Below are 20,998 nucleotides of genomic sequence, written 5' to 3'. Positions count from 1 at the left end.
TTAGGAGCCTCATGTGTTGTGACACCACTAGCGAAGTGTACGCCTCACTGCAACCACCCACATCCCTACCCGCGATGTTTGGCAGCCACTACACACTTATTTACAATTATGGACAATCCAGAGTGAAATGCTGATATTGTGGCCCTTGTGTTTGAAAGTGTACTGCAGTCAATTTTAAGACAGAGGAACACAGTGATTGCAATACTGTCTCCTTCTTAGCACACATTTGAGATGGTGCAGTCATATATGACAATGTATTGTTATTGTTAATCAAACTAATTACTGTGTTTTGTAGTAATTCTTGGAACAAACCTCCACCAACACTTCCTTCCTTGCGCCAAATATCAATCTATGTTCTTTCGATATGTCGCATATCATATGCTGTTGCGAATCAGATGACTGGCCTTTCTGTATGCTTAAAAATTATAAATAAAATTAAAAAAATGCAGAGGCCTGTAAAAGGGGTAGTAGTCTTCAGTGTCTCAATCACTCCAATTACGTTCACTCTATTAAACATGCATGCCCTTTTCCTCTCCACATCTCATATGCATATCCTACACCTCATCTCCAGCACCATCTTTTCACTCTCTTCTGAATGCACTTCTTGCTTCTCCTTCACTCCACTGTGCCCAAACCTACACCCTCGCACCTTTAATCACTGCATTTTCTTTTACTGGCGTTCAGTGCTTTAAATGGGTAAGTACTGTCCGGTACTGAGTACCAGCACTTATTTTATTTGAAAGGGAGGGTACCTGCACTTACCCCCACTGCTGCAATACATTTACTGGGAGAGTCCTGGTACTTTTCAGAAGCAAACAGGTACTCTAAATATTGAGTACCTGCACTTCTGTTTTTCCATTTAAAGCACTGCTTCTTGTCAATATTTTGACAATTGTGTACCTCCTTCACACACATTTGCACAGAATCACATTTGCAACTGCCATCCGTGACCATTGCTCTGTGCGCCCTGCAGGGAGGCCAAAGTTTGGATGACCATGTCCTCTGATCACCTTTCTGACCCACTAACAGGCGCAGTGAGTAACTCGCACTTCCTCCAGCCTCAGTTACAGAGCTGTCAGTCGTGGCCCTTATAAACACCAGGAGGTGGCGAAGTTCAGAGTATGCAATATACAAGAGAAATATGCTACTCTCACAAATAAAACAGAAACGCAGAATCCCGGCAATAGCCAACACACTAAGGGAAAGCAAGATTAAGTAAATTGTGCAATATATATACAGGAACTAAATCGTTGACATGGATTACCTTAAAGTTTTTTGCATCCATTTTTCAGAATTTGATCAGTGTTTTGCCAAGTTAAGGACATAAGTATTATGTTTGATAGGGACCCGTTTCAATGTCTGTTTTTAGTTACTACACCAGGTCCGAAACCCGTAGGGACCTTGCCCACTTAAAACCCTGGCAGGGAGACAGGGCACCAGTGTGCGGGAAATGAACAGGTGGTGCCTAGAGAGAGGCGGAAAACTAAATGGGGAGCGGAGAATTAACATTAGTGTGGTTGGATTTAAAAGAAAAACATGGGCTTTATGTCAAAATAAAACAAGCATTTTCAAAGCCAGAATGCCTGGCTTTAACATGGAAATGCGTTTCACACATGCATACACAAATGCCTTTTATCACATTAAAGCCTGCCGTATTGGCATTGCTGGTACTGGGGTAAAAGTGGAAAAGAAGGATTGCTTTCTGTGTACAATGCATATAGGAGAAATTATTAAATGCGACAATCGGCATGATAATTCAATGTACATTTCAGAGGTGGAATGATACACCAAATAGCCAATAACATGAAGTGTGACAGTAATACTCCTGTGGGTGGAGCTAAAGCGCACTCTCTGGATATTTTTTTTAAAAAAATGGTATCACTAGATCTTGCTGCCAGTTGCACTGTCAGCCAGACCTAAAAAATGGGTCACAAGTATGAAAGTGTGCAAAAATCGTGCCACAAGTTTAGCTAGATATTGAAAATACAGTGGTGCATCTAGTTTAATTGTTTTTAATATAAGGTTAAAGAGAAAACAAATATGCAGTAATCACATGTGGAGGCAAAATGGCTTCCCAAAATTGATAGCGTAATGCAGTCTCATTAAAGGGACAATTGTCCTACCAAACATTTACATTAAGAAAAATGGTCAATCTGGATTTCAGTAAGTTGCCTCTAAGTATACTGTGGCTGGAGAAAATTGGTAAACTAACCCTATCCTTGACTACGTGATATTGACTGGCATTTCCAAATTGTAAGGTAGACAGCGGCGGCTCCTCCGTTATGGTGTAGGAGCGTCCCCCCACCTGCTGCCAGCGCAGCAGACGCAAACATTCATAAAATGGCAATAAATACCATTTTATTATGTGTGGCAGGCTCGCGCTGCTACAGCATGTGGCAGGAGGCGGGCTGATAAATGCAATTGTACTATTAATTCAGCCCCCTGCCAGTGTGCAAATCAGATTGGCCGGCTGCCTACAGCCAGCCAGACGTGTGCACTTCAGAGCGTGCAATCCCAGGGTTGAGAAACAGCAGAGGGATTGCAGTCGCGGTACTCTAGCTTCAAAATCAGTGCCCAATGCTTTGTGCTCCATTATGTTATGACCTATATTAGTACACCTTGTTTAATAAATGTTAGTATTACATGCTACTTCAATCTGGCATGATATAAATACATATAGGATGTCAAAACAAGCATTGGCATTGCCAATAGGTCTCGCCTTTGGGACCTTATAAGTGTTTAGCAATGCAACAGTTGCAATACTAAATACTTATAAGGTCCCAAAAGCGAGACCTATTGGCTATGCCAAGCAGCCGCGCGGCCGCGAAAGTGATCGCGATCAAACATCAAAGCGGCCGTGCGGCTGCGAAAGTGAAAGTTATCGTGGTCAAGCGCGGCGCGCGCGCCCGCGCACATGCACTGTAGGTCTTGGCTGGCCTGGTAGCACTTTTTGGAGCCCTCTCAATAAGTCTCGCCAGACCAGCGCATGCGCTGGTTCAGGCGAGACCTAAAAAATGTTTTGAAAAAGTACAAAGTTAAGCACAAGGGAAGTCCAGGAACTGTTTTTATGTTAATATCACTGCCTTCCCCGGATATAAGAAAACGTAAAGAGGCTGCAGGTCAACACCTTAATGGCAGCAATAACCTCTATTGGCAAAACAAAAAAACTCACTGACATTCTGTGGATATTGTTTTCTGGTTACAGGTCAGCAGTGAGATAGGTGAATTGCAGCTTGGCGAGGCTGCAGACACACACCACACAAAAGCATCATTTTAGAAGATATCGCGCTCTAGTGCTTTTATTGTTTTAAAAAAATCCACATTAGGGAGGGAAAAGGGCAGTGCCTGAGATAGTCGGCTCTGTTTTGGCTCACCAGTCCTTATGGGAGCAGACTTTCCACCGGAGCCTTGTTTGGCTTGCTAAACCCAATTTTCTCAAGCTCCAATTTGCACCCATTGTGCACTCCACTAACTCGATTCAGCATCATCTATTCACTTATATTTTGTGCTATGATGAAATTCATAATATGCCGTTTATTTTTGTATTCTCTTATCTATTGTAGCTCCCTAAATGAAGACCCCCAAAATAATTAATGAAATGGCCTCACAGGTTATCGTTTGTTTTTTTACAGTTGTACATGCCCCTCAGGAAAGTTGTTTATGTATTCCTTATGCGCTTATGGTTTGCAGAAATATGTTAGCAATAAGTAATTCTTTTTACGTCTCAGGGCCTCGATTTGAAAATATAAAATGTGCTTCTGTGCATGCTCAGCTGCCTCACACCAGTCCTGTTCCTTGTATTGCATTAAACATTTGGAAGTAATTCTGATTTGAGAGGTAATTTATGTTTCCGTTCTAACCGGGATTAGAACTGTTGTGGTAATACCGAATGCGCTGGGGGTAGGAGGGAGCAGCTGGTCCATCGAAGGCGCTGTGTTTCAGTTGAAGAGCCAGGTCTTGAGGTCCTTCCTGAATTGGGGCAGTGACAGTGATTGCCTGAGGTGGAGAGGCAGGGTGTTCTAGGCCTTTGCTGTGACATAGGAGAAGGATCTTCTTCCGGTTGTGGTCTTGCAGATACTTGGGAAGGTAGCCAAGGCCAGTTGGGCGGAGTGGAAGTCTCTGGTGGGTGTGTGTAATGAGTCAGTGACTCGTAAAATAGTGTTTGCACGTTGCTATTAGGAAGAGGTGTACCAAGGGCATCCTTTCCTAATAGTGAATCAGATGCACTCGCAGTTTACCACCTGCTAAAAGTAGGTGGTGAGCCATGCGCAAATGGGATGGGTCCCCTTTCCCTTTGTAAATGAATGCACGTTTTTTTGTAGAGCAGGCAGTGGTCGGTTACTCTTTTAAAAAAAAAAAAAAAAAAAAAAAAAGTTTAATTGTTCTTTTTTTAGTTGCATCTCCTTTTTCCTTTAAGGAAAACTGGCTGCATTAAAAAAAACTGCTTTATTGAAAAAGCAGTCATAGACATGGTAGTCTGCTGACCCCAGCCGGCCATCATCCCAGTGAATGCTTGCCATTCCTAATGGGTCGTAAATTGCGACCTACCTCCATGAATATTGAGGTGGCAGGTCATTTGCAACCCCGTTAGAAATAGGAAACAGTGTCTGAGACACTGTTGTACATTCCATTTTGCGAGGCGCAAAATGTTGCAATGTGCAACTCGTAAAATGGAATGGTCATGCATCTGGCCCTAAATGCCATGCATAGCAGGTGTTGGATACAGGGAGCGTTGCGGGTAGAGTCTGGCTGAAGGCCTTGCACATCTGGTGATGGGTGTGCGGGAGGTTGGGCATGGCCACAGGAAAAATCCATTGGTTAGTCCTTGCTGCACAAGGCCAAAGACTCTGTGCTCTGGCAATTGGGCATGTGAGAGATTGGGTGCGCCACATGACTAAAAATGTACTCTAAACTGAAATAGATTTAGACAAATTGGTAACTATATGCCAGCATGGATCCACAATGGGCAAAGTCCATACCTACACTGAGGCTACACATTTAAGCCATAAGGAAAATAACGTTTGCAAACACAAATTATTAGCCCCTAGGTCGCACGTGAGCCACTATAAATATAAGGTACTAAATAACCAACAGCCTGTTTGTGCGCCTAAATACATCTTTAGCATTCACAAATGCCAAAACAAAGCAAGATTCATAGTCCATCTTGTGTGGTGCATATTGTCCATTAAAGGATATACACTGGCAGGTGGTTCTCTCTAGAAAATCCCATCTGGTGGCCCTGAAACCCCAGAATGGCCATGTTCTATAAGCAGGCTCACTGCATTGGCCAAGAGACTCTCTCCGCTGAGGGCAAGCTTCAGTCTTTACATGCTAAGTGGAATAAATATTTGTATGTCTGCTGCTACGTAATATTTTTCAAAGTTTCTTTACGAATTCTCCCCTTTATCCAGTGTTCCAAGGGCATCCAACAATACCCCCTTATATAAGCAGCAATAAAAAAACAATTATATTCGTTTGAAGTTTTTCTGTAGCTCTGAGCGTTTTCTAAATTACAATGTAATATAACATTTCACAGTTAGAAATAATCTAATGTGACCTTTGATACAGGTGCAGGTGCGTGTCAGGAAAACTGGAAAGATGCCCAAGTCAGGCAAGCAATGCTGTGATAGCAGCATTGATCATTATAAGCAATGCACGTGACTAGGAAATAAACATGTTACGAATCTGTCTTGAGAGGGGTTTTTAAATGCAGTGTCAGCAAAACATCCTATTGGAGTGTTATCCTCTTAAGAATAAGGTACCTAAAGTCTGGTATGGTGAAGCAAAGTGTAATCATGTGGATGGAGAAGTGGTTTCCCAGAGGGTTATTATTCTGTGTCTAGTTGAAGGATTACAGTGGTGGTGGGCCGGACAAGAGTTTCTGGGACAGTGGAGAGGGAAGAGGGTCGCGAGGGGGAGGGGAAGAGGAAGATAAAGAGACACCGACAACTGGCGGGGTAAGCAGGCCATCGGTGAGTTTGTCCCCTTCGTCGTAGCATGCGACAATATCGGCTACAAAAATCACTTTTTAAGAACGCAGTTGTTTAGCATGCATTTATTTGCATGTAAAACATACTTTCAAAATGAACATTCTCACACACACACACACACACATATATATGTGATAATAGAGTTAAGGAATAGGCTACATATATTTAAATATAACCAGCGTTGGCAGAGACAGTAGGGCTTACCTTTGGAACATTTCGTCTTTTCCAGTTGCTTTTGGCAATGCTGGACCGCGTCATTAAAACAAAGAGGTGTGATGATGCAGTTTCATTATTGCACGAAAACACAATGACATATGTGTGCACATGCATTAGAACACATGCGTGCCAGTGGTATGATGCTGGTGTCATTTTTAGGTCTCGCCTGCGAACGCAGCGCGGAGCGCTGCTTTCGGCGAGATCTATTGTTGCTGACTTGCCTCGGAAGGGGACAGGAGATGTGCACGCGCAGGCTCTTAGCGGATTTGAATTGGTGTACGCGCTTACAGCCACGCGGCGTGCACATCTCCTGTCCCCCTTCCGACCACATGTCAGCCCACGCAGCGCGAAGCGCTGCTGTCGCCAAGGACGCTGTGCCTCGATCAGGCACCAACAATAGCCCACACGGAACCCCCCAGCCCTTCTTCACTCACCGGGCTGCTCTTCTGGGGGGGGGCTCCTCCTCGCGGCTGCAGCACTTCTCTTGCGGGGCTTCCCTGCACTCCCGGGAGCCCCATGCTGCCGTGGGCAGCCTCGTCCGCCGCAGTCTTCACCCGGGCCCCCTCCTGGGACCCGGGGCTTCGCTCCACTCCGGTCGCCACCGCGGGGCTCTCCCTTCAGCATGGGAGCCCCGCGTTAGCATGGTACGCCGTCTCTCTTCCTGCCGGAGCAGGCCCCGCCCACGTCCCGGGCAAGGGCGCCTGACTTCCGGCTTGTTTTTAGATGTCATTGAAGAGCTTTCTGCCAGGTAAGCCTGCATTGTGTTTTTGGGGAGATAGTAATATGCAGACGTGTTTTAGCGATTGGACGAATTTTAAGTCTGGTTAAAATGAAATAGCACACGTTTCATAACTTAGTATTACTTTGCACAGTTGCTGTAAAGAGTTGGTTTCCCAGGCTTTTTGCACGTTTAAATTGTTTAGCACTCGGTGAAGCTTGACAGAGTGGGCGGAAACTCGTTTTCGATCTGCTTTTCTCAAGCTGGGGACATAACAATAATTTAGTGAGCCACGTTTTGCAATCTTGCATTCATGCCAAAAGCCGATAACACATGATTCTTGCAAAAATTGCTGTTTGGTCAAGCAGAATTCCAGACGTAGCTTTGCCTGAGATGTGGAGGTTGGACAAGAAACAATCATTTGCAATGCAATACGTCTCGCATTTACGCACGTTTATGCTATTGGCATTGTAAATGACACCGCCTTTTATTTATGTTTTAAAAACCAAAACATAAATAAAAGGCATTGTCATTTACAATGTCAATAGCTCAAACTTGCGTAAATGCGAGACCTATTGCATTGCAAATGCTTGTTTAAATTTATTTTGTACTTGCTGGGTAAATTAAAAAAAAAAAAACATTTCAGACAAAAGCGCAAATTAAAAAACAAATGGACCGCGGTTGGTAGGCTTTGAGTTTTTTTAACAAAGGAACATATGAGGGACAAGGGTAAAAGCAGCGCACAAGGGAGAGAGAGCAACTTGGCGGGTAGGGGTGAGAAGTGCATGATGAAAAAATAGCGTGCAAGGGGTTTGTGGCAGAGAATTATATGAGCGAGTGAAAGCAAGGATCATAAGAGCAGTGGGAGAGAACAACATGGAGCACAAGTGTGGGGGAGAATTACATGAAAGGAGCAGCACACACGTGAGAGCAAACTGGAGAGTGCAGGGGTGGCCCGTTTGGGGAGAGAACAGGAACACACATGCCCTCTCATGCACTCTCACGTAGTGCTTAACCAAAAAGATAAAAGTCGTTTCCTTAAAAGTGAGCAGTAGAAGTATACAAGTAAAAGAGACTATGCTCTAGCATAGAAGAGACACAATATAGACTAGGAAAAGCATTGAATAAGAAGCAAGGAAATGAGTGACAATGAAGCCAACCAGTGGTAAGCAATGGTTGGGCTGTCAGCTCATATTAGGCCTTTTGCAACCAGACAACTTGTGCTGGTAGGCTTGACTTAAAACGGGAGATGGGGTTTACCACCCCACCTCCAAAAAAACTATGTACACAACAAAAAGCCCCTGCAAAAAGCATTTTGAATATGTATGTATGCAATTTTATTTATATATATATGAGAGAGAGAGAGAGTATGTGTATCTCTGTCTGTTCCCTGCCATTGCAGGACAAGGAGCATAATCTTCATTAACGCCATGAAATTTATAAACGCAAGAGAGAGCCGAATAAAACTGGTCCATACAGGAAATGTGCATTGTTTGAGTCTTTCAAAGACTTCAGGTTACCAGCTATCTCGCCTCTATATTCCAGGTTGTGAGCTTGGGCAACGATGTGAAAGCACTGATACCCTGGGGAACTTTTTAGGTCTCGCCGTGGCAGCGATTGCGCGGTCTCTTCGAGACATGCTGTATTAAGGATATGTGAATAAATCTCCGTCCACCCATCTTTTTTTATTGGCATTTTTCCATGTCCTTTGTAAATGGTAACTTTTCATTCGGCGAAAGGTTTAGTAGTCCATCCTTAGTAACCGCCTTGTCTCTTCTTGTAACCTCCCATGAGGACCCCCCTGTTACATGTGTTGTTATTCCCTAGATCCTAATTAAAGCCTCAAGGGACTATTTTCTTAAAAGGCTTCAGGCAGGACACACAATTGTAACCTCCCATTAGGACAACCCCTGTTACATGTGTTGTTAATCCCTAGATCTTAATTACAGCCTCAAAGGACTATTTTCTTAAAAGGCTTCAGGCAGGACACATACTTGGTCCTAAACTAGGCTTGTGTGGACCACTTCACCGTTAGCCATTAGCCTGTCTGCCTTTAGCCGTTCAGCTTCGGAGAGCTTCCCCAGACAGGATGTCAACTTATCCTTTCAGCTCCACCTTTCAGCCGAGGTTGTCAGCCTGGTCAACCTGCACAGCAGTCTAACTTAGCCAGCCAGCCTATGTAAAAAAATCACCGGTCAGCCAGCCAACCTGCCTTACAGCAAGCTGCCCAGCCGGCCATCCAGCCAACTACAAAAACTTAAACAAATTCGTCATCATGATCTTAGCCAAAAGGCATGGTTAATTATGGCTTTTCATTGGTTAATTGGCTTAGTACAGATGGGACACAAACTATGTCCTCTGTACGGCTGGCAGTGGTTACTTTACTCACTAGCACGTCTCACATTTATATGAGACCTTCTATTAATTTTCCTTCATCAGCTCCACACGGAGTAGAAACTAATCCAGAATGAATATAATAATTATTTTGTCACTTTTCAAAGCTACTAATTTTATATATGGACATAGCTAGTTGAATGAACTCGTTCAGTGTTGCATGCAGTGCATTATGGGTAGGGTGGATTTATCATATCTTCTGCCGGGAGCAGTACCATAAGTGGCCAAAAGAGGTCCCCCTGGGACCCCTTTTGGCCACATATGGTACTGCAACCAGTAACACGGCTAGGTAAAAAACATTGGCATTTATAATGCCAATAAATCCAATTTTGCAGGGTGCAGTACTATATGTGGCCAAAAGAGGGCCCAAGGGATCTCTTTTGGCCACATATGGTACTGCACCCTGCAACTTGGCTAGGTTAAAAAAAAGACATTGGCATTTTAATCCCAATAACGCCAACACGCATTTGAGCTGTTGGCATTGTAAATGACAATGTTTTTTTACCTATGCTTTTTTTATACCATTGACAATAGTGCTATTCAAATATAATAATTCCACTGCAAATAAAAACAAAACTGAACTTTCTGCCCCATCTTTTTAATTGGCTCCTGTCCTTTGTAAATAGTGGCTTTTCATTGATCAATAGGCTTAGCAGTCCCTCCTAAGTACCACCTTGTTTCTTTTTGTAACCTCCCATGAGAACACTTCCTGATACATGTGTTGTTACTCCCTGAGTTTTAATTGCAGCCTCAAAGCACTGCTTTTTTAAAGGGTCTACAGATAGGACACAACCTTTGTCCTCCGTAAAGCTGGTAGTGGTTACTTTACTCACTAGCACATCTCACATTTATATGAGACCTTCTATTAATTTCCCTTCATCAGCTCCACACAGAGTAGAATCTAATCGAGACTTAATATAATAATTATTTTGTCACTTATCAAAGCTACTAATTTTATATATGGACATAGCTATTTAAATGTACTGGTGGTACTGTCTTGCATGGGTAGGGTGGATTTACCATATCTACTGCAGGGTGTATTACCAAATGTGGCCAAAAGAGGTCCCATGGGAGCTCTTTTTGGCCACATACGGTAGTGCACCCTGTAACATTACTAGTTAAAAAACATTAGCATTTATAATGCCGATAACTCCCGCTTTGCAGGGTGCAGTACTATGTGGCTAAAAGATGTCCCATGGCTAGGTAAAACAAGCCTTTGCAATGCAATAGGTCTGGCATTTAAGCAAGTTTGAGTTATTAGCATTGTAAAGGACAATGCCTTTTATTTCTGTTTTGGTTTTAAAAACCATAAATAAAAAGCATTGCCATTTACAATGCCAAAAGCTTAAACTCGCGTAAATGCGAGACCTATTGCATTGCAAATGCTTGTTTTTTCATGGGATGATTATTATTTTTTTTTTTTTTTATAGGCTACTTGTAAAGCACAGCTTGCACTACCAGGGAGTGTCTTGGTCCTAACATCAATATATTTGCGACAACTATACCTTTGCCCCAGGATTTCCTATTCCCAAGTATTTATACATTTTCAACCTCGGAATGGGAGTTTACCGCAGAAATGGACTCATCTGCTTTCCAATGTTTTCCCACCTCACATTTCAACAGATTTTTACATGCAAAAAATGTGCACAAGGGAAAAAAACACTGACATCGGTTTACGAAGAGGCTTTACATTAAACTCTGCATAATTACAATGCAGCACACAGGCATTATTTATGAATTGTCCAGAAAAATAAAGGGGCAAAACCGCCTCTACTATTACCAATACTGTGAGGAATTCCCGCAGGACAGTACTCCAGTGCAGTATTTTCCAATCAATGGGTTTTTGGGCTCGACACCGTCAAATTTGAAAATGTTTCATAGTCACCTGTAAAATAATGGTTTCATTATCAATATAGCAGGCTACAAACTATACTGCAGAGCTTTACCATTGTCAGAGCCCCTAGGATTATCTGGAAATTGAGGACCAAATTGTGCTTCAAGGTTACTCAATTTATGCAGCAGCAAAAGGCAAATTGTGCTGCACATTCTCTAGCAGTATAATGTTGAGCTAGAAACAATTTTTTGGTTGAAACCTTCAAAATATATAACGACTATGTGGCAAGTTTGATAAAAGGCGTGATATGTAGTTGATGTCGCAGCCACAGACCCCATTAATCTACTGACCCACACCATTGTTTTATAAACAATTTGTTCATGAAAGGTCAACAAAACCTAATTGTTCTAAGTGCCCATTGTTAGCTGCACTTTGAAGAGAATGGCCTTTTCTAGATAACTATCCCAAAATAAACACACAAAATATTTACCTAGGTAACATCTATTATATGGTTCTAAATTGCCATCTCTGGGTTTATGATGTTACTAGAATGGCTAGAAGCAATATTAGGCTATAGTAAATGGTTACCTGTGATGTGCCTTTTATATAGATTCAATAATATTTTTTATTACCAATGTAAAGCAGTCCTTTGGAAGCCGCCAAAGGGTTTCTGGGATACCAGGCATGAATGATGCTTCACTCATTTTTGTGCTCAATTATTTAATTACAGAGAAGTGCTAACCTCACCCAATGCGAGGATCCCACCCAGATATGATTCACCGAAATCTGTCTAGCTCTGTTTTGCAGCAGAGTAAGCTCAGGTTTTTCATTTAGTTTCTGCAATATATTTTTGTAATGAAAAGAAAAATGGAGAAAACGGTTTGTTATATTTTTGGTTTCGCCTGCACAGCGCTTGGGCTGTGCTTGCGAAATCGCTTATACATTTTTAAAAAGCTATAAATGGGCTGAGAGCCCGCCCATTACCCTACCATTGCTTGGTCACTCTCATTTCCATGCTTCTGATTGGGCAGCGCCTGTTTCTGCCTCCTGTTTCCACTTTCGCTTCATGTCTTCTATGGAGCACTGACCAAGTACAGTTTCCTGTCTGGGGCCAGTGTCCTTTCACTCGCTGCAGGCTTTCAGAGGTACTTTTTTTAATGTTAGTCTACCACTCTATAAGAGTGCGCATTGTTGGACCCTCTCTACTTCTCCCCATACCTCCCGCCATTGTTGATTTTCCTCGCCTCCCCCGCCCTGCACCCACCTCCGACCTAGTTGCTTGTTGTGTAATCCTTATAAGCGACCTCATGTTTTGTTTTGTGTCTGTTATGTTTTTGGCTCAAACTGAACCTGTGGCGGAGAGCCAAGCACTCTGAAAGACTGTCACAAACCTCCTAGTCCTCTAATTCCAAACACCCAAATGTGTCAGATCTCTGTTATTAATAACAAGAGATCTCAGTCTGCCAGCCAACTGCATTAAAATCTAAAGTTACTGGGAGAAGAGAGCTTGTAATTTTCGGTGCACTCCTCACCCATGCGACTACTTGTGATATCTCAAATTAAAGTCTCCTCGGAGATTGCTCTATCACAGGGCTGTCTACCTATGCCAGGTCACTATTATTACTAAGTGTGGGGTCCATATCTGTGCGGCACTGTTCCAGACACTGAATACCCTGTTTTAAAAATGGATGGCACGCAAACACAAAAGCCACACACTGTAATGTACGGGACGCAAACTTTCTACAGACAGAGCAAGCAGGCAGGGCTGTTGACCGAGAGCAGGTGCTGAACTTCCCACAATTGTGGCTTTTGGCTTTGTAAATATGATCACGTTTCTACAACGTACAGTTCGCTGCGTTGACTCCTGATTGTGCTGGTTACAGCTGTTAAGGTCTCTGTGTGCCCCCTGTGGCATAGCTGCAATGTTTTCATTTTGCTTATGTGCAGGCCTGCCCAATATAATAAAAAGCATTGGCAAAGCCAATAGTTTTCGCCTATGTGAGATCTAATGGCTTTGTCAATGTTTTTAGACATGCTGCACAGCAATGAGTGCTTCTGTGCAACATGGCTTAAAGAAAAAAAAGAATCACTGGCCGCGTCATAGTGCATTTTTTTCTTCACTGTCCTGCCTGCGTAGGCAAAAAATATTGGCTTTGCCAATGCTTGTTGTTTTGAGCAAGTCTTCTGTATACAAAGGCTGTGCGAATAAACAAATGCAGGCTTGTTTGTACGAGAGGGATTGCAAATAGTAAACACATCCAGCTGGTTCCAAGACTGGCTGACTGGCTGCAGACATGCTGTCCTGAATTTAGCTTTTTGTATGGGAGTTGAGCTTTTGAAGTATGCAGTCCCTCTGGTGATGTGCCAGTGACATCCTGCAGATGCTAAGCTCTGCAAACACAGACATGCACAGATGCTGTTTGCTTGCACAAACACGGCACATTAAAGCCAAACATATGGACTTTGTTGTTACTGAAGTTAAAAACTGAATATTACAAACAAGATTATGTTGCCATGTACTTTTTCTGGAGTAAAATGGCCCATTGTGTATTATAGAAGCACTTCCTGGAGGTGAAATGATTCACCAAACTGTCAGTGGATTGGGCGAGGCAGAAATATTGCTCTAAATGGCGCCAATCCTACTGTAGGTATATTTTAAAGAATTGGTAACCATGAGTCTTGCCGGCAGCTGCGTTGTGAAGCCAGACCTAAATATTCTGCTAACTGACCTCCAAACAAACTGCACTTGGGTAAGATCATACAACTAAATAGGTCGTGAAGTTAATCATTGTTGTCCCATGTGCCATTTAGATGCTAATTCTTATAACCGTGACCAAGAAGGTTTTTTGGCCTATGTCTTCCTCTTTATCAGGAGAGGTCTGTTCACCATGCCGTGGAGCATGTCGAAGTCCTGGACCAGTGGTGTGGGACTTAGGAGTGACCTATTGTCTGAGGAATTTGATTTATTCCAGCAGCCTACGAGATGATTATAGAAGACCAGGTTATGACTCTTACCCAACCATCAATATTGATTCAATGAGTGTCTTGGACTTACGTGGTGGCTGAAAGGTGAGGAAAGGGATGACCATGCCCCCGTCCGGTCCCCTCTTGTAGTACTACTTCACCTTCCACTCCAACTCCAAGTGTCTCAACAGCTCTGTAATAACATATCATCTTTTTTCTCTAATAAAATTGATGTTATTTATGAGAAAATTGTGGCATCTAATGCTGCTATGGTCACAGACGCAGCTTCTGCCTTTCAAAATACAGAATTTGATCATGGCATACACACTCTGGACTCCTTTCCCTCCATTACTGATGAGGAGCTATCTGTATTGGTTAAACAGATTAAAAGTGGTAGTCCAGACGATATTATTCCAGCCAGATTAATGCCCTCTCTATTTGACACATTATGTCCCACGATCATTAAACTTATTAATCTGTCCCTGAGTACAGGATCTGTCCCTAAAGAATGGAAACGTGCACTTTTCAGGCCCTCAGGAAAAATACCACCATTGCTTGGACTGAATTATCCAATTTAAGGCCAATTTCACTGCTACCTTTTCTTGGGAAACTTACAGAAAAGTATGTTAATAGACTCCTTTCCAACTTTATTGAAACTGTGGGCGGCCTTGACCACTCTCAATCTGGTTTCAGGCCGAAACACAGTACAGAGTCTACATTACTATCTGTTATGGACGACCTGCACATGTTCCAGGATAAGGGTTATTCAGTGATCTTGGTCTTACTGGATTTATCAGCAGCGTTCGACACCGTGTCTCATAACATTCTTATTGACCGGTTGTCGAACGTGGGGGTTAAGAACAAAGCTCTGGCATGGTTGAGAAGCTTCCTCTCTGATCGCACCCAGACTGTCACCATGGGTACATATCGTTCAGCAGAGGTGAAAGTCTCGAAAGGGGTACCACAGGGCTCTTGTTTAAGCCCAACGCTTTTCAACATCTATGTGGCGCCCCTAGCGAGAGTGATGCGCAAATTTGGCTTCATCCCCGTGTCTTACGCGGACGACACGCAGCTCCTCTTCCCTTTTAAGACTCTTACCCCGGAATTGAGGAGCTCTTTCTCTGCAGGCATGGAAGCTGTAGCATGTTGGATGTCCACCAATTACCTACAGTGTAACGTAAGTAAAACGGAGGTCATGCTGTTTGGTGAAGCAAAAATACTTTGGACTCCTGACTGGTGGCCTCCTGGTCTAGGCGTAGCACCTGAGCCCAAGCAGATTGTTAAAAACGTGGGGGTTCGCCTTGACCAGGATTTGTCATTGAAACAACATACGAATTATGTCGCAGGCGTATGTTTCCACACTATTAGCTTGCTGCGTAAAGCCTTTCCATTGCTGCCTGACCAATTCAGGAAGACGCTGGTGCAGGCCCTCGTCATGAGTCGGATCGACTACTGCAATGGTCTCCTGCTCTCTGCAAATGAGGGAGTACTGAATAGACTTCAGGTAATACAAAACACTGCGGCTCGCCTTGTTCTCAATGCCCCCCTAAGAACAGCATCAAAGCCACTGTTAGAAGAACTCCATTGGCTTCCTATCCGTCAAAGGATAAAATTTAAAACTTGCTGCTTAATATACAAGAGCCTAAACAGAAAAGGTCCACTTTATTTGGAAAAGAAATTTATCCCATATATTCCACCTAGAACGCTCAGATCCTGCAATGGGCATTTACTGGTAGTACCGCGTGCCAAGAAGGCCAGGCACGGAAGTAAGGCACTTTCAGTGTTGGGACCTAAATTGTGGAACTGTCTTCCTGTAGCTATTCGTTCCTGCTCCGAACACTTGATGTTTAGGAAACAACTAAAAACTCTGTTGTTCACAAATGCGATCTAATGCCTTCCGCATGTTCCACTCTTGATAAAGGACTCTCCCGCCAGAAGCGCAGAGATACTCCGGTTGGAGTCGATTCTAGCGCTATAAAAACCTGCAAATAAATAAAATAAATAAAAACTCCTTTCAACACATACTGAGGTTTTCAAAAGACTTGCACCTACGTTGTAGTGTAATGGAAAACATGGGTGAGCAGGTCAAGTGAGCATGGAAAAGGTGATACTGAAGATGTTTGTTGCAATTGAAAAAACACAAGTTAAATGGTTCGCAACATTTTTTCCAAGATCTAACACTAACTTCTAGTGTGCATTTTGCAAAAACAACAAGGTGATGGAAGAAGTGCTTGAATTACTCTCAGCCTCTGGCAATTGCTTGGGGCTGCATTTCAGACCATCGTTTTTACCCGTTACCACTCCAGACCTTCCCATAGGAAATCAATGTTGATCCTATTACTCTGGGCCGAATTGCCAGGCCAGGTTACCTCAAGACACAAACACAACCAACCTCAAACTGGTTTCGACCAACCTGGATATGGGTGTTGAAGTATAGGTCGAGTTATATGGCACACTGAGCACCAGATCGACATCTGGCCATAGTCGTTGAACTTAAGGCAGAGGTCTTCAATCTGTGGGGCGTGACCCCCAGGGGGGCAGTAGAGTCCTGGGAAGGGGGTCGCACATTCCCCAGCTTGACTTGTGTCTGTAATACAAAATGTTTGCTTTCTTTTTGGAAAAGACTGCAGTTCTGGGACGGCTAATTTAGATTGTTATCACTTGAAGTTTCATCAATTGAGTGTCTTGTGCTGTGAAAAGCTTTGGTGTCAGGGTGCCTGCTTGACTGAATGAAATACAAATGTGGGCTATTAGTTAATCTGTAGGTGTAAAGGGTGCTTGGGAGCTGGTTCTGGTTTTATTTGATTGAATCATTCCACACTTTGTAATGACAAAGATTTGTTTGTTTTTGAGTGGTAGTACAAAGAGTTAACAACTGGGCTGTGAAGTGCTTGCTTTTAATTGTGACTGCATTTACACAGCCCTTAGTACCCCTAAGGAGGTGTTGAAGGGACAGTTATGTAAAAAAAACAAATTGCATTACATACGCACTGGTATTACTAAAATCTACATTTTGGAAGCACCTTTTTATCGAAAAAGAATTTGCACATTTTGCTAAATTCTATCTTACACTGTGTGTAATGCAAGTTTAAAAAAATGACTTACATATTCACAGTGCTTTCTGTCACAGCCTGGGACCTCGTAGCACTAAAAATACACGTCACTATTCTACACTGCACCAATCTAGATATGATTCTGTGGCTCTCTGGTAACACATAGATCTCTGCAATGCATTAACTAATAGTGGTTTCATAATGTACTACAGTGCATTTCCCACTGAGTAACAACTTTTAAAAATTATTTTTCATTTACGCTGCCCATTATGTTATATGTAGGTACCTAATAGTGAAAGACCTAAAAAACGTACAGAATATTTTGGGACTTGTTTATGAATGACTTGCATCGCCTTTTTTGATGCTCTGGCTGCGCAGGCGTCTCAACCATACCTATGAAGCAGTGCAAAGCCACCTCCATGGCTTTGTAGAGCCTCATAGATGTAAGACATAGCAGCGCAAATCACTGCGTTGCCTCGCTCTGCAGCAACAGGGGTTCAATGGGCTTTGCATGAGGTTCCCACTCAACACCCATAGATTTTGATGCTGCCCCATATTTACAAAATCATGTAAACCTGGGGCAGCTCCAAAAACGGAAGCCTCCCCAGAGGAGGCCTAACGAGGAGAAATGTTTTTATTTCTCCTCGTTTTTCCCTCTTTCCATGTGTGCTACATTCTGCAGCCCACATAGAAAGAGGAAAACGCCTCTCAGGATTGTTTTTGTGAAGGAAGGTGCCCCTTTCTGTACAAAAACAATCCTGCCTGTGTTGGTGCTAGCCAACACAAGGGAAAAGGACAGCAATGCACTGTATTTTATAAATACGGTGCATTCCTGACCTTTCACATTGGCATAGGGCAGCGCAGCAAGAAGACTTGCAGCGCTGCCTTACACCAATTCCTCATAAATTAAGCCCTTTGTTTTTAGCTACACTTTTCACTACACCCCCACTGACCTTTGGTTTTCTAAACACTGTTTAATATTATATCCCCACCGTAAAAATTATTTGCTGGGGGAATTGGGGGGGTTTATAATTTTCGATGATGAGGAGTGCCTGGTTCTAGAAATATTTGTCAGAAGGAGGTCTTTACGTCTAAAGGGGGTCTCGGCATCAAACAGTTTAAAGACCTCTGATATAAGGCATTTGCTACAAAAACAGGGGATGGAAATTATACTTGAAATACTCTCAGCCACCCACTGGCCATTGCTACGGTTCTCGTTCCATACCATTGGTTTCCCTCACAATACCACTTTAGATTGAGACCTGCCATGTGCACATCAATCTTCACACTGCTCCAGTAGTAACAGTTCAGCCATAACTACCTGGCCAGGCACCGTTTAGAAGGGAACACAAGCCACCCCAGGCCTGTTTCAACCTATTTAGGTCTGTGTTGGCATTGTGGCCAGAAAAACACTGGAATGAACTACGGCCCTATGTAATTATCAATCAATGGCTTGAGATTAGCTCAAGCATTCCACCCATCACTTTCTTGTGTTTCTCAGTGCAAAAACCTATATGTCAAATTTGGTCAATCAAAAACTCAATTATGCAGCGCTAATGAAACCGGCTGAGGTTGCACAGTACCTACTGCCATGTCTAGTTGTTGCATGTTGTGCACCTCCTCTTAACATCATTTAATGCCCTAAAAGGGAGCACATAACTCCAAGGTGTTCCTCATGAGCAGAACAAATTCTATTCAACTCTTGTTTTTCCTTTGCACAGGCACATAATTTTTTTCAGCTGCTTTGATACTCTTTATCAGGTCTCCTCTTGAACGTGGTCAGCCACCACTGGTACCTTGTGTTCTCTTCTTCCTCACTTTCCCTGCGTTTTTAGAGGATTCCTACCCTGACAATGACAACCATCCTACTGACCTCCAGCTTCATCTTATGCTCATTCTTACATCAGTGCTCAGCCAGAATCCTTCTCCTCCTGATACCAACCGGAGCATTTATGACAAGCGTGATTAAAGGACTTTTGAATTTTAATATGCTTCTCAAGCTCACCTACTTCTCCATTGGCATATTTAAAAGCTTTGTTTAGTACTTTACCATGTGAGAGCCAGCCAAAAATAAATTGAAATGATGCGACAGTTAATGAAACAATATTTTCATATCGAAGGTCTTTTAGAATGTTATCTTGCAGAATAGACAGGAGGAATGTTATGTTGTTAAGTCCTACTATACATTTATGTGTGTGTGAAACCGATGCAATTTTAAGTTATGCTTTGCTTTATTTTACAGACCGCTCTGAAAGAAATAAGCCAGAATCCCGCTTTTCAGGGTAAGATTTTGTATAAATACTTATCAGCATGAAAGTTGAAGAATTACTGTTAAGACTGTGGAAATCATCTCACCTTTTGAGATGTATTGGTTATTGACACCAAGGAAAGTTGATTGTGTAATGCACTGATTTATTTATTGGTTTTAAATGTTGTGTGTGGCCTTTAGGTTACTTTAACTTAAAATCCTGATCCGACCACCAAAACCTCGCCTTTTCATTTCCTGAAACATTTTCACCCCCTCATCAATCGCCTGTTAAGTATACAACTCTGTAGGCAGAAGTACCCTGTTGGAAAGCGTGGGCAGAAAACTAAAGACTAGTATTCCAATGCACCCTATTGTATCTCAGGAGCGGATTACCTACGCGGAGCTTCATAGTGTTGTGATTTGCAGGGATCCTTCTCCACATCAATAAGTGCATGGTTGTTCCACCTGCACTGTCAAATAGCGAAGGCAAGTATGTCGCAACCATTTAGCTGAAAACTTAAAAGTACCTTAATGAAACTAACAAGGCCCCTTCTTTGGCTAAACTGCTTCTGTTGGGCATCATCAGTTAATTAGAATACCTAATCATCCACCTGCACTCAGAAGCTGACATAAGAATAGTGACACACATTTCTTTTTTTTTTTGTAAAACTTTATTATTTTCATTTTTACAATCGTCATCTTAACATCCATATATGTTGCATACAGTGCATAGTTATTAATTGCTCTCTGCCCCTTATGTGCTCAGTTGTTACTCTTCTCAAACATAAGCGTAAGGTTTATTATCCAGGCAGCTATTTACGGTGTCCCGTAGTCTCCCAACAGTTATTACCTGCTAATAGCTGCATCCCTGACGCCCCAAACAACAGAACTACTACCTCTTCCCACCCCTACCCCTACCCCCCCCTCCAGTGTGCTCCTCCATAGCACACCTTTCCCAATGTGATCTGTCCGATAGGTTTCTGCCTACAATGTGCCTTCGCTGCAGCGCAGCCTCCCTCCATATGTTATCTGGCACTTTCTCTTCCTACTGCGCTTCTAGTCCCCGCGTTCCCTCCGGTGCTCCCCGTGATCCTCGGTCCAGTGATGGGTCAGGTTCATCGTCTAGGTCCTTGTCAGCCCTGCGCAGTGCTTCAGCTAGCACCTCCCATGCACGCGCCACTTCCAACATCGTCTCTTTCTGGTACCTATGAGCCAGCCGTAGCTTAGTCACACTTTCACTCGCAGCCCACTTCAGGAATTCGTGTTTCCATCTCTGCACTCTAGGGCCCTGGCTATGCTTCCAATGGCTGGTTATCTCCCTTTTAGCTAATATCAGTCCCAAGTCTTTAAATTTGCTGGTCACTTTATTGCGTTTGGTATGCGGAAACCAATGTAACAAACTCACCCCCATGTCCTTGTTAAGTGTTTGCTCCGTTGCCAACTCCAGTGCTGTAATTACGTCTCCCCAATACAGTGTCAGATTCGGGCAGGACCATAGCATATGGCGAAAGTCCGCCTCCTCCGTCCCACATCTAGGGCAGTCAGCCTTTTCTACTCTAAAGAACTGTTTAATATGCTTCG

The 20,998-nt window shown here is 43.0% G+C and overlaps 1 protein-coding gene across 1 annotated transcript in view; it reads left to right on the top strand.

The window, feature by feature from the left end:
• Nucleotides 1-20,998, top strand: part of SH3D19 (SH3 domain containing 19) — a 524,308-nt gene that overhangs the window by 137,877 nt on the left and 365,433 nt on the right. The window contains exon 2 of the mRNA XM_085641658.1: nucleotides 19,412-19,451. Within this exon, the coding sequence (XP_085497784.1) occupies nucleotides 19,412-19,451 (40 nt within the window). The remainder of the gene's footprint in view (nucleotides 1-19,411; nucleotides 19,452-20,998) is intronic.

Source organism: Triturus cristatus, chromosome 2_2 (assembly GCF_964204655.1).
Source record: "Triturus cristatus chromosome 2_2, aTriCri1.1, whole genome shotgun sequence".
NCBI classification, from domain to species: Eukaryota; Metazoa; Chordata; class Amphibia; order Caudata; family Salamandridae; genus Triturus; species Triturus cristatus.
Note: the sequence above shows the minus strand (reverse complement) of the source record. Positions and strands in the feature narration are given on the sequence as shown.